This window comes from Malaya genurostris, chromosome 1 (genome assembly GCF_030247185.1).
Source record: "Malaya genurostris strain Urasoe2022 chromosome 1, Malgen_1.1, whole genome shotgun sequence".
Classification (NCBI taxonomy): domain Eukaryota; kingdom Metazoa; phylum Arthropoda; class Insecta; order Diptera; family Culicidae; genus Malaya; species Malaya genurostris.
The window spans coordinates 101,519,254-101,533,999 of record NC_080570.1 but is presented as its reverse complement, the minus strand read 5'-3'; the positions used below and the strand labels follow the sequence as shown (position 1 = coordinate 101,533,999).

The window sequence follows — 14,746 nt, the reverse complement described above, 5'->3', positions numbered from 1 at the left end:
ATATGTTACACGTTTCTGTGTTCAATGCGTTTAATAAATTTATTGCCTTCAGTTTATTATAAAAGCAAATAAAATTTATGCAATAATTTTTAATCCTACATAAGTAGAAAAGAAAACAAATATTGTAACATTTTAACAAAATGTAAGCCTGTTGTTTTTGGTGTGAATTCAGTACGTATCAAATTGATACATTAGAACCTTTGTGTTACAATTTTTGAGAGACGAATGCGGGTTAAACAAAGATGGATTTTTGGCGGTATTAAGAAATTCTTTTCTTTCGCAACATTTAAATCTGTATTCTCCAGGACAAGTGTTGCTCAGCAAATGATTTTTTTATTCAATAGTAACATATTTGAAGGCACACTGCTTAAGCTCTTAGATGCCAAGGGCATTTTCTCATTTTAAATTATAACTAACTTAAAACTAGGGTATTATTCCGGTCGCAATGGTCGATTCAGTCTGCAGCTGGCGATCGGCAATGGTCGGTGGATTAAATATGACATTAGTTTCTTCCAGATGACGATTATACGTTTCAATGGGTCCGCGGGAAACACCCCCAGGTCACAGAGACCCAGCGGGTGGCCCGCTCAGCAAATGATGAAAAAGGTGAAATATTTGTCTTTTATATCGATGGAGCACATATTTTGTTCTCGTACTCAGAAATCGTTCGGATCTGCTAGTGATGACATGGTTCAAATCAGACAGGTTTTTAAATGGTGTACTATTGAAACACTTCAATGTTGTTGCAATACAAGCTCAAGTTGACAAATCTCGTATCTATCGATGGTTAGATCATATAAATCCTTCTACAGATCACTAAGCTATGAGCTTTCAAACTATGAGAAAGGTAAACACGCGTCATGAGTTCTCGTCTTTGATACTCGTTGATACCAAACATTTCAAAAAAGTTTAATTTTGAAATATTTGAGATTATGTAATGCAACTGAAAATTTTCTCATGAAATTATGATCATATTTACGATGCATGTAGCAAAAATTATATTGATTCGATAGATACAACAAAAGATACTCACGATCAAAAAATTATCACTCTCTCAGAGGATAAATTTTGAAAAAGCGCTAGGGCCTAACACTTTTCAAAAATCATTACTGTTTTCTTAATATTTTTTTATAGTAAAACATTTCAGAAATATTCTGGGAAATTTTTAAGCCTATTGGAACGAGACTCTGGAAGTTATATGGCTTTTTCTATGCTTATCTCATTCTGCGAAAAACCAGGAGCTTGGCAAGCCCAAGATTGCTACTTCGATTAACTTAAAAACTTGCCGTAACATTCTTGAAATGTTTTATAATATAAAAATACATAAAAAAATATATGATTTTTTGAAAGTGTTTGATCCCCTAGAACAATAAATAGTTTCCTTCGATTTTAGAGACAATCTTTAAAAGCGTTTTACTCGAAGGCAGGTTTTGAAGGTCCGTGCCCATCGTCATTCGAATTTTTTTTTGCAATTTTGCACACACTTTCTAAATGAAAAATACTAGACCCCAAAATTTTCCTTTTCGTTTTCTGTTACTTTAGGGAGGTTTTACAGCTACAAAACGGTGAATTTCTAAGTAAAAAATCGTTGTTTTAACTTCGCACAACCACCAAAAATTCAAAAAATAAAAAAAATGATCGAATCGCTCCCCCGACCCTCTTGATGGTTATTTGAAATTCTGAATGCACTTTACCCCATGCCTTCGAAACCGGAAGTTAGATCTGGATAAAATTCAAATGCAACTTATTGTACTATAAAACCTTATATTTGAGCTAAAATTTGATCTTCTATTTAAGCCTAAGGTGAGGTGCCTCTTATAAAATTGTGTGAGTTACGTTTTAAAACTTTCTGTCCACTACTTTCGGTACTTCCGGAACTGAAAACTGGGAGCTGGTTTAGCCAAAATCTGTTCGTTTGTACAGCAACCAATAAAACCTACATATTGAAACAGTATCGCACCAAATTTAGAAGTTTTTCGTTATTTGCATAGTCGCTCTATATGACGGTATGAAATTTCAAATACAAATTTCATCCTGTACTTCCAGAACCAGAAGTTAGATCCGGATAAAGTTGAATAGCTATCTATGAGAGCGTAAGAACTTTCATTTCAGTCTAAGTTTCTGAACATTGGACGAAACATCCATGAAAAAACTTTTAAAATGTGTTTCGTTGTAATGTTTTTGACCACTATTTCCGGTGCTTCTGGAGCAGAGAACTGGAAACCGAAATATCCGTAATCAATTGTTCTGACCATCAACTATCGAGATATGCACAATGCATCATTTACATTGCTAGTTCAACGGATTTCATGTATTGAGATCGAATTTGTTTACTTATCACTGTAAATCCGGAACCTGTAAAAATTCAATAGCTTTCTATGGGATTGTGAGACCTGTCATTTGAGTCTAAGCTTATATAAATCCGTTCAACCAAAATCAGGAAGGTATATTATATATCCGTTCAACCAAAATCAGGAAGGTATATTATTTGCACATATCACCCCGTCATTCCGGAACCGGAAGTCGGATCCGGATAAAATTCAATAGCGTTCCATGGAAAAGTAAAACCATTGATATGAATAAAAGTTTGTGAAAGCCGGTTTTGCCATCTTCAATAAAATCATGTGTACATTATTTGCGCATACATACACATATATTTTGTGATAAAGACCAATATAATAGGTAGAAACGTATATGAAACCAACACTCTTCGAATGTCATTCGCTTCTTTCAATGACTGCATCTTAGGCAACATAATGCAAAATAAAATTCGTTTTCCTACCAGAACAGTAATTTCAAGTGATCATTCAAATTAATTCGAGATCTTCCCTATCTGGATCACTTCAGGTCAGTTGGTAATTTCCTAAAAATATTGAAATAGTGTTATAAATTAGAATTCTCAATTTGAACCGAGTGAAAATGAACTTCTTAGCTTCCTCAAATCCCATAAAATTTATATTGCTATAATGGCCGAAGAATATTTTTACCGAATGTCAAATTAAGCAGCACCTCAAATTATATGTACATCGATTTGAATGGTTTTCTGGAATGGGTGGAGGAATTATTATTTATGTCGAACGTCAAATCACACATAAAATTCTAGAAACCTATTTAACACAGGATTCCAATGCGCTGGTGATCCAATGCGCAGGATTCCAATGCGCAAAAACTATATACATGATGTAGATCTAAAATTTTTATAAATGTGAATCTAAATGTAACGCATTTAAATTGCAATTGCGGGTAAAATGACAGGAATGGAAAATTACTCCATAATCAACTCTCCGCATTTTTTAGATTTATTTTCAAATAACCCAACTTGTTTTTCTTCCGTGAGACACCTTCTTACAATCGATCTAGTTCTAACTGATCAAAGTTACATTAACAGTGGACTGAATACGCATGTACACATTGACTTTGAACACTTAGTGTTCAAAAACTCTAAGATTGAACTAATTTCGTTTTTTTTAATGGTTCGACCGATTTTTTTAAGCTTAATTCAAATGAACTAATTAATTTTTCAATCAATGATAACAATGAATTGAATTCTATCAATTTGAATCGATGCGTAGAAAAAAGCAGTAGGTGTCATAATATTGCTAATTTATATAAAATTGCTGAGCTGTAGGTGACTAAAAGCTGTCAATTCATTTTCGATTTTTAAAGTTATCTTTTCATATAGAAAATAACGATGCGACCTACATCTAAATTGTGATGGCATGCGGCGAGACCAGAAATAACGTGAGCAAAGGTTCCGTGTCGTGGAAACACAAAATCAATTGGTCAAATAGCACCAATTTAATAGATTGTTAATTAACACTCAATGACCAATAAAAATTAATCACAATTCAATTTTATCACTGAACCATTCAACATCGCTATTACAGATGATGGCTCAACGTTTTCCCACTTGTTCGCAGTACATCACCTGCAGATTCCACCATCCCCGGAGGAATGATGGAGAGGTGTTTATTGCCTGGGTTGACGTGATAATGAAATTATTTGACTGTCATTTTTTTTATAAGGTCTTCACTTTGTTTAGCAGCCCTGCTATGATAGGGGAATTCGAGGCTACCAATGAAACGAACAAAAAAAAATGAATGCAACTCCAACTCTCTCCAGATAGGCAGAGGAAGTTACAATGTAGGTAGCTGTTCATACAACAATAAAAAATAATGCCACAAACCCTGTTGGCCACTAGAGACAACATGTGGCTGCGGTCAGTGGGGTACGCTAGGGTCGTCAGACATACAGAGTCTGACCACGACCTCCGGTGCCGCACGGTATGAGGTAGATTTTTTTTACATTCCCACAACTACCATCATCTGAGTCACGCTCGCCTTCCGAAGGCAACTGGTGGACGGAATCACCGGTTTTGGCTGGAAGGGAGTAGGAAGACATCGGAAAATATAGTTGTATGTAGAATTTGAGTGCTGTTCTCTCTGGACAGTTAAATGTAGAGATGATCGGGATTTAAAATATAGAATTTGTAAAACAAAACAATGCCGCATAAATTAGAACAAAGTTTTGTCCAATATTCAATCGAGAATAAATATCGCTTGAAATGTTATAGAACTCTACATAAACACATTAATCGTACTTGCCAATGTAGAGAATGTGAAATCTTTTATAAATCATAATTAGAACCACGGACGATGATCTCGGAACATGTACAAAATTGATCACCCCTACAACAACAATGGAAGACTAACGTCACGGGCTGCACGAATGCAGTTTGCCGTCTTCCGTTCAACTTTGGGAATGATGTGTTTGCCGACTAGGCCACGAGCGCTTACCACCACGGTTGCGGTGAACCCGCGAGCGGCTGTGAAATATTACCGTGTAATATACTTTTATTGGTTTCATTAGCCTTAGCGTGCTTTCAGGGGCTGGCAGACTTGCAGTCGCTTTCGTCTGCATGTTTCGATAGATTGTCTCAGGAGACTGATATATTCTAACTTCCAAAATTTTTTTTTAGTTCATCTCATTTTTCTTGTACAACTACGTAAAGCCTCGGATGGAACTTGTAATCTTTTGTTTAAGAATAATTTGCTAAACTTTCGAAAAGCTCAACTATTTCCAGTGTGCCAACAACGATTAAAAAAAGACGAAGGAACAGTTCACCATTGCTGGTGGGAAGAAACATGTATAATGGATAAATAAATTTATCATGATGCTGTACACTGGTACTTAGTAGAATGCATCCGTAGCGATAAAAAGCACCACTTCCTTTTTAACACACCGATGAATAATGGATTACTCGAGAGTGACACCATTTTTCCCGGTGAAATACTAAACGGCCAAAACGTAACTTGTGCGGATCCTGTCTCGCGAAATCGAGTGAATACCGAGGATATAAAGCATCATTGGCATGAAATTTGTATCTCCTTCCGGTGCTGACTACTCAAAATTATAATCCATTAACAAATCAAGCGAAAAATTGTTATTACCATCAGCATCTTATTTCTGTTGTGAAACGTAGGATAATGGATTCTAACAAAGTAATTGGGTTCATGAATATAAAAAATCGTTTAAGTAAAACCTTCCTTTTTAATTCATCTCCAAATTCTATGATTGTATCTAAGGCTTTTGCAATCGCAAACGGAAACAGGTCTAACAAGTCCAACAGGTTGGAATTATTTTGAGTGCAGTTTTTTTTTAGTTTTAAAATATTTGCTCCTTTTTACATCGTTACTTACAAAAGCATACTCTTGAAATTTAAGGTTGTAGAACTCACAAACTTGTAATTCCGGAAGTCGACTCCAGATTGACTATGGGATTACATAACACAAGAAAAATAAAAATCCTTTCCTGTTTAACACTCAGAACTTTTTACTTACAGTCCTATCCAAATTATTAGACTATTTACTTAAATTGCTAATTATTTTAATTTTTGATATGTACTTTTGAATCTATTTTCATGATTCCAAGAAACCAAAGGGTTTAAAGGCGCACCGAGAACCGCTCCCGAAGAAAAATACTGGGTACGGACTTAGAATAATATAATTATTTTGATAGATTATTGAACATAAATAAACTAACTTCTTTATTCTGATCGCCGATATGCATAAGTCATCCTGAACTTATTACAACTTGACTCAAAACAAATATCAACGCATAAAGCAGAATTAGTTATGTCTACCTTTAAGGGTTTTATTATATTTGACTCCAAGTTCAGAAACAACCCGCATTTCATTTCAAATCGCTGCTCATTTCAAATATACACGCAAGATATTGCGACAGATTGAGTATCGGATGTTCACGATATTTACCGAAAGCTACGAAACAACCAAGAAAAAGTTTACCATTCCTGCTCTCCTCGAGGCATTCGTTTCGAGAGAAAAATGATCCTTAATTTGACTTACCTAGAATTTGAAGCACGTTCAGCAGCACCACTGCTGCTACATAGCATTTAAACTTCATTTCACTGACCTTTCAATCTGTTACTTTCGTTTACTCTATCAACAGCTTAATGTACAATTTTTGCAATTTGTTCTCGTTATTTAAAGTTGAATTTTCCCGTAACTTTCATTCGTCACTTTAATTCTCGCTTGCCAGCCTTTAAGTGAGTGAGTTTATTTTATTTTTTGTTGTATCGAAACTATTTTAACCGAGTGTAACTAAAGTTGGACCGGATCAACCTTCATAAACCACGTATCACCGGGGTCAACCGGGTTAATTTGATTAAATTGACTACCGCCGCTGACGTTGCTGCCTTTGTTGCTATCGTTTCCGAGATTGACGCTCTGTCGTTTTCACAGCTGCTCTCACCGTTGGCTGATCGATAGGATGAGCCCTGCAGCCGGAATGGTGGCATAATGGTCCGAAACATGCCACGACGGTCAGCACCAATGGTGACCGCACCAGCGCCACCTGTATCCTTGATGACCTGTTTCCACTATCGTTGTCGTTGGTTCCGCAAAAGTGCTGGCCATTCATTCACTTACGTCGATGTCCTGCGCTACTGCGCTGCTAATTCGGATACTAATACAGGCGACCCATGCTACCGGAAGTTGTTGTCCTGTAATGATAAAACAAGAGGAAAAGGGAAGAATAAAAAAACCGTACCAACATGCAACAAATAGCAACGGATAATTCACTTTGCCAGAAGCTGAATTTACGATTTCGTTTTATTTTTCGTTTCATCATGCTGACGTTGGGTCACTTTTTTGTTCATCCACTGGTGAATGGAAGTCCGGAATTATTTGTTACTGTTCGAATCAGCAGTATCATAGCAGCTCGATAGCATGCGACATTCAGCTGGTTCGAAAAACCATAGAGTGTTTTCACCAGCATCACCAGAGAGCATCTAGTGTCAATTGTCTGGAGCATGTACCCCAGGAGATTTCGTTATTAATGTTTTATCTGCAGATAACTGTCGGCTTATGTAGTGAACCGATTTGAAAGTCGAGATTAAAGATTACTCGATATGAGAACAATTTTTCACGAAATGGAATTTTTTTTTAATCGGATTAAGGTTGAACAAGTAAGTAACTAAATAGTTATGCTATCACAGGATTTTAAATTTCGTTGTCAGTTGAAAATTATGTTTTGAGTCAACTAGGAAAAAGAAAATTCAAATGCAAAACGATTATTCTGGTTTTAGTGTTAGAACGGTTGTCAATATGTCTGATCATTATCTGATGCAGTGGCTTTTCTAACGAAAAGGTAAACTTTTAATAAAAACTTTTAAGATGGGAATTTATGGCTTCGCCATATTTTATATAACTATTTCACTAACTTTCAATGGGAGAGAGTTGGTTGCCCATAATCTAATTTCAATGTGCATAAAACAATTTATAGTAAAATAATTGGTCGAAACAGTTATTCTGAATGGTAAAGCAGAGATGGCACTCTAGTAAACCAGTAACCACGTCTTTCTAGAGTACTAACCTTTGCTTGAAACGGGTCAAAATTTTAAGTCGATCCGACCAGAAACAGCTGAGTTATCGAGGTTGAAGTAAAGTCGTTTTGAAGTTTGTTTAAAAAATGGAAAAAACCGAGTTTCGTGTTTTGATAAAACATTGTTTTTCAATGGGTAAAAACACCGTGCAAGCGAAACAATGGATTGAAAAATGTTATCCGGACTCTTGTCCATCAAAAGCAACGATTTGTCGGTGGTTCGCCGAGTTTAAACGTGGTCGTACTGACACAAATGACGCGGAACGCTCGGGTAGATCTGTGGAAGCCGTTACACCGGAAAATGTGAGTGACGTGACAAAAATTATAATGAAAGATCGTAAAGTGAAGCTCGGTGAGATTACTGAGATGACACAGATATCATATGGAAGTGTATTTACTATCCTTCATGAAAAATTGAGCATGAAAAAGGTTTTTTTCCAAGTGGGTGCCGCGATTGCTGCAATGCACCCTGCCACAAGTCGATGAAAACAATGGCGAAATTGAACGAATTAGGCTTTGATCTGCTTCCCCACCCCTCATACTCACCAGATTTAGCCCCCTGACTACTGGCTCTTTGCTGATTTGGCTCAAATGAGGAGGTCATCGCTGAAACTGAAGCTTATTTTGAAGCGAAAGATATTTTTTTTATAAACATGGTATTGAAAAATTGGAAAAAAACGTTGAAACCATTGTATCACCCTAAAAGATTGTTTCCATTGTTAGTCTCGGGACTTATTGATCCATGTGTTAGTTGTGAAAAGCGGATCACTGGGAGTACGCTGCGGTGTCTAAGTGCTGCTCTAAAAAAAGTCAATGTGTTGTTTGATACGTATAGTTAAAAATCTGGTCGGAATAGTTATTTTGAGTGATAGTGCAGGTGTGGCAAGTGTGTGTTTAGTAGTGAGAGTGCTATTATTGAATAATGTTGATTCGCAAAACTAAACATGCTCAAGAGGCGGAAACTGAGAATTTACCGCTCCAAAATTAAACGATATTAACCGTTCGAAACGCCGTCTGCATATCAATTGTGAGTGTTATCAGAGTGTTTATTTTACTTTATTTTTTCAGTAGTCGTGTTTCATTTCACGGTATTAAGGATCAAGAGTAAACCAAGTAAACTTGTGTTGGTAATTTGTGTAATTTATGCTCAAATGACTGTTAAGCCTGACTTTTTTAATGATGTATCAGTTTTGATCAATTTTTCATCAACGTTGATGGAAAATTGCTTACATTTTATGAATGTAGATTTTATTTTCCTAATAAAAAAGTTAGCTAACTGCTTCAATGCATTTATATTAGATTGCGCTACATAAAATAAACAAAACTAAGTGTTTTCTTTTAAAAAGCAGTTTTCCGGAAAAATAAATAGTTCTACGACAACCTTCAATATCCATTGCCTTTTGCGTGTTAAATTGAAGGTTCCTATTTTACGGGATAGCTAAAATGATGTACTTAAAACTTTAAATCGCAATGATTTCCGCAAGAGAAAATCCATTTGGGAATGTGTGCGTTGCTAATCAAATGTGTTAGTAGAAGTAAGCTAAAACTAAAAAAAAAATTTCTCGAGCAGTTTTCAGAAAAACAGAAGAGTTTTAGACCAAGATTTTCGCTTTTCTTGAATTGCAATTCTAAACTGAATGAACTGATTTGTTTATTTTTCAACTATATGGAAGTATTGTTGATTAAAATCAGGAAAAGAACCACAGGAATTTGTTTCTACACATTGTTGACATTACTCATCCGCATGCAAGGTGTCTTGCTCCTTAACAGCAATGCGAATAGGAGAAAAAGGATACAGGTGAGATAATTCCTTATAGATATTTTATATTTTCCGTACTTAGGTCTCTAGAAACAACGAGTGTTGTACTAACATTCCTTTCTTTTCCTCAGTAGCACAGCCTTTGGTCGTAGCCGGCGTCGTTGAACGACCCCGGTCGTAGCCGGCGTCGGTAATAACAGAAATATAGCAACTGTAGTAATTTATTTCAGAAATATTTTGTAACAAATTTTGAAATATTTTTGGCTGCTAAGCTGTTAAAATAACAAAAATCATAACAAAAAAAACTCTAGCGGGAACAAACTTATAACAGATTTTGAAACGATTGTTTCATAATTATTATTGAATTTGATATAACTACAGAAGTCCGAAAGCAAAAATTTATAACAATAGTAATAAATTAGATGGCAAATTTAACACAGAAACACTATATCACAGCCGACTTTTAGCATGGTTTCAATCCAAATTTGTTTAATGATTTTTTTCTATCAAATGAATAATTTATTTAGTGATCTGGTTTCTTCTTTTAGTTTTTTGAAATTCTGATCACTATATCTCGATATAAACGGAACGGAAGAACTCATTTTCGCAATTAATGAACTTTATTATGAGTCTTCCAAATGAAAATAAAACATCTGAACTGATTTTGTTATTATATTTATATCACAATTTTTAACTTTCATCTGTTTTCATTTGTTAAATATTTTAAAATAACACAAATTGTTATACATATCAACTGTTATTATACTTGTATTTTGATTTTGTTATGTGCATCTGATCGGGTATTGATAATTTAATAAAAATTTAGGAGTGAGTGGGTATGTACAGTGAAAATGATTCGCTTCTCCCAAGCTTCATTTTATTGGTTCGTTGTACATTTCCACTCATTCGGACAATCACGAAGTGTAACTAGGGGCGATCTACTTCAGCTCAGCTCATGATAGTGTAGTTGTGACAAGCGTGTGTTGATTAGTGAAAAAAATTAAAAGTGTTATTTATTGCATAATATGATTAGCAAAACTAAGAAGTGTTGAAGTGATGAACACTGATAATTCACCGCCTAAAAATAAACCATTCCAATCGACCGAACCATCATCTGCATACCATTATCGGCGTTATTAAATTCTAGCATAACACAAATGAACTGTGGTCGTTATGTCAAGATAAGTAAATCTGAAGATCTGAGTCGATGGATGCACTGAATTATTCCTGAAATATCGACAAAGGCATGGTTCAGGTGGCTGGATATGAGTACCCAAGTAACATATTAAGTTGCTGTCCTGTATTTTTCTACTGATTGTGCAATTTATCAAGTTGGTTTATATTACTATTCTAGTAACTGTTGTGTTGTGGATATTTTTCTGTGTTGTGCAACATATCTTTAAGTTGTTTCGTTATTACGAATATTTATTAACATCGATCACAAAGGCAGCAATATAATCAGTGAAAAAACAATTGTGAAAATAATATTTACTCTCAAATTTAACGAGACCAATATATAATACAGGAGGAGTCGATGGTTCACTATTTATGCCCTTGTCAATTAGCTCGTCGTCACTGTTGTGGGAGTTACCTCCCGTGAGTTTGTTGTCTTATTGCTGCACAGGCTAGAATTTAGTCGATGTTCTCTTGTCCTAGGGAGTAGATATTTGTTTCTCACAGACATTATCGTAGAAAGACATTTCTTGACAATATTCACATATTGCCAACTGATTGTCGTAAGTGACCATCAATTTACATCGGAAACTTGTGTCTAGGCCGAAGTTCACATAAGAAGATACAATTTTCTATAAATGCATGCGTGACAAGCGTACGCCATTCAGGAATCAATTCTGTCATAATTCATTTTCAATTAACAGAATCTTTCCCTAATGCAACATAGTTTCAGTGCAGAATGAAGATCACGAAAACGTATTATCGTAGCATTATCTTCCACAGTGTACATTGTAATTGTCTTTTGCGAATTCAATTGCTTTGCCCTGTTTATAGAATTGTTTGTATACAACATCATTTGTTTTGTTAATTAAAGGTAAATGGACAATTTTTGAATCAAAATGCGTTTTCTCCTTAAGCCAGGTTTAATGATCATTTATATGAAGTCAGCATTTGTATTCTTCCACGGTGACTTCGGTGGCGTTGTTTCTGTCGTCTCGACCGTAAGCGGTTTATTATGCCATCTGCGAATTCTAGTCGCATACAGTATTTATTCAAGTTGAATTAACATTAATTTTATTCTACATGTACTGCTCATACTCGCATATCGCATTATCATACTCGCATATCTGTCCCATATAGAAATCCGACACGTTTGGAAATAGAAATTTTCAAAATTTTATTTTGTGTTCCGCTGAAAACCAGTTTAATAACGTATGTTCTTTGTATCCTAATCAGTGTTGGTGATTGCTATATTGCTATCTATATTGTATACAACATTTTCAATCCGGTAGAAGATGCTACAAGAACTCGAGTCTCTCAATGCATGAACCGCGAGAGAATTTCTCCACTTCATACTCTAAGTATTTCACGCCCCTTAAAAAAGTTTACAGTCTGATAATGATCGTTGCTGTGTGGAATTTCCCAAGAGAGAATCGCAAGTTGACAATTATCGCAGAAAATCGAATCGATGATTCAACTTGATGATTCTCATACTAGGTTGCAATATTTCAAAACCCTTGTATGGAGCATTCACAAACATTTTCATAGACACGACTTATACAAAGTTCATATCCCAAGGAGCATGTTAAATTGCTGTCCTGTATATTTCTACTGATTGTGCAATTTATCGAGTTAATTCATATCACTATTCTAGTAACTGTTGTGTTATGGGAAAAGCGCAATTTCTCTGTGTTGTGCAACATACTTTCAAGTTCATCCGTTATTACGAAAATTTATTCACAACGATTGTGCAACTGATACAAAAACTCATGCGTCGATTCCATCAAAAAGGAAGTAATAAAATCAACGAAAAAACAATTGTGAAACTCGTGCAATCTACTACGTAATGTAAACAAGAAATATAATGACGTTTACAAAAACATAACAAACATAATTTCTAATAAATAAGTTTCACATTTGATTTTTAATACAACGGCTCTCAACACAAACATGGATCTTGTAAAATAATCTGCACATGAAAAATGATAATGCTACATATTGTAGAATTGATCTTCTATGTTTTAGTAAATAGAAAATCGACAACGAACTGCCTTTTTATGGTGAAACATATCTTCGTACGCCCGAAATTTTCAAGCGCCTTTGAATATACGTGTTTTGATGATTGCACATCAATTTCTATGAAAATAACAATCTATTATTGTCAATGTATATGATCGGGATAGTGTTTAAAACATGTATAAAAAAGCTATCGAACATTCATACACCCTTTCAGACGTTTTTCATCATATTGATGTTTCAATTAATCTGAAAAATCTTGGAATGAATTTTTCTTTAATATTTTCCAGTATGGCATCCAGGGTAACAGTGTGGTGGAAAAAAATGGTTCACCCAACGTAATGACTAATTTTACCTAAATAAAAGGAAATATAAACATGTAAATATTGAAAAGAGACATTTTTGGTGTTTTTTTATCAAAATAGTTGTTTTAAATTTTTTCGAAATAGTTGTTTTTATTTTTATCAAACTAATTGACTTAAAAAACAATACAGTTTAGTCATTCATCTTAGTGAACCCAACATTTGTGATACGCACTGTAGGTATTATTTTGGTGAGCCCATGTGCTTTAGTTGCAAAAACAAGTTGCTCAAGCGGTAATATATAACTATGAGAATAACTATGATGAACTACTTAACTTTTCGTTCAATATCTTTAAAAAGTGATGTCAGGTTTGCCCATTTTTTTCCCGAGATGAAAACCGAATACAAATTATCTGATTGATTTTGGTTTTCATGGCGTATTACATGCTGTATATCTGTAACTTTTACGATAATATTCTCATGTCTGCAAGTTTTGCGTTCACTGATCTAAAATTTCATGAGGCAGCTAAGACTATGCGGACTCGGCAGCAACATAGTTTTTACTGCGAGGTTTTCAATTCGGCTTTCCAATGTTTGCCTTGCGGAGAGCATAATTTCACTATATTTTTCTTCACAAGCCATTACGACATATCGAATGAGTCGAATAAAATTATGATAGCCGTTTGGAAAATTTTTGATAAGTTGAACAATTGTTTTAGTTACTTCGTTTTTACATGACGATGTGAAAATTTTTGCAGAGCCTTTATAACTGCTAGTGCAACGTGGGCAAGTTGGTGATTTGCTGCACAATTGTTTTAGATGTACCTTAAATTGTTCTATAGTGATTTTTTCGGTAGTATTGTAAAACTTAACAGTGATAAGTTGCACAACCGATTTTTATATATTTAAAAATCTTTTTGAACTTATCTAACATAAAAAACCAATTCTTAAACAATTGTAGAACCTCTTCAAATTTGAATAAGTTACATTTGCTACTTGGGATGCACTTAGTTAGAATAAGCGGCAATAGTAAAATGATTTTATCGAAATTATCAACTGCCTGTATAGAATCGGATCGCGAAACGAGATTAAGCGATCGTTTGTTGCTTCAGAGAGGATCCCCACAGCAGCATGCTAACCTTTGATTCTCAGAAATGTCTTCGAGAGAAATTCGCTCTCGCACTGGTGTCGATTCTACGTTAAATGAGCCATGCCAGGTTTTTGTTGTTGCGATGATTTCCGTTTTTCTTTGATGGCACTGATTCAATCGTTGAAGAGTTGCCAGTGAACGTTCTTTGATACGATAAAAGCCATCCTTGATTCTAATGATTCTCAGTTCAACTTCCAGCCGCTTGTATTTTTTTTGTTTTCATTTTTTCATTTACTTGAATTTCAAACCATGTAATTTCCAAATCGTATAGTTTTACATGTTTTGCCTTTCTCACATAGAAAAGCTATGCAATCGCTGCGAAAACCGACTTTACAACCAAGGCCTAGAGGGCCGATTGTCATATACCATTCGACTCAGTTCGTCGAGATCACAAAATGTCTTTTTGTATATATGTAGGTGTGTATGTAACAAATAATTTTCTCA

The 14,746-nt window shown here is 34.9% G+C and overlaps 1 protein-coding gene across 3 annotated transcripts in view; it reads right to left on the bottom strand.

Moving 5' to 3' along the window:
• The window catches only part of LOC131425264 (carbonic anhydrase-related protein 10), a 236,478-nt gene that overhangs the window by 95,152 nt on the left and 126,580 nt on the right, over positions 1-14,746 (bottom strand). For 2 of the 3 annotated variants that reach the window (XM_058587009.1, XM_058587011.1), the window contains exon 2: positions 6,366-7,021. In XM_058587009.1, the coding sequence (XP_058442992.1) occupies positions 6,366-6,423 (58 nt within the window). In that variant the 5' untranslated portion in view covers positions 6,424-7,021. Of the gene's footprint in view, positions 1-6,365; positions 7,022-8,448; positions 9,097-14,746 lie in introns of those variants that run through there. The other variant, XM_058587010.1, reaches the window with a different exon arrangement.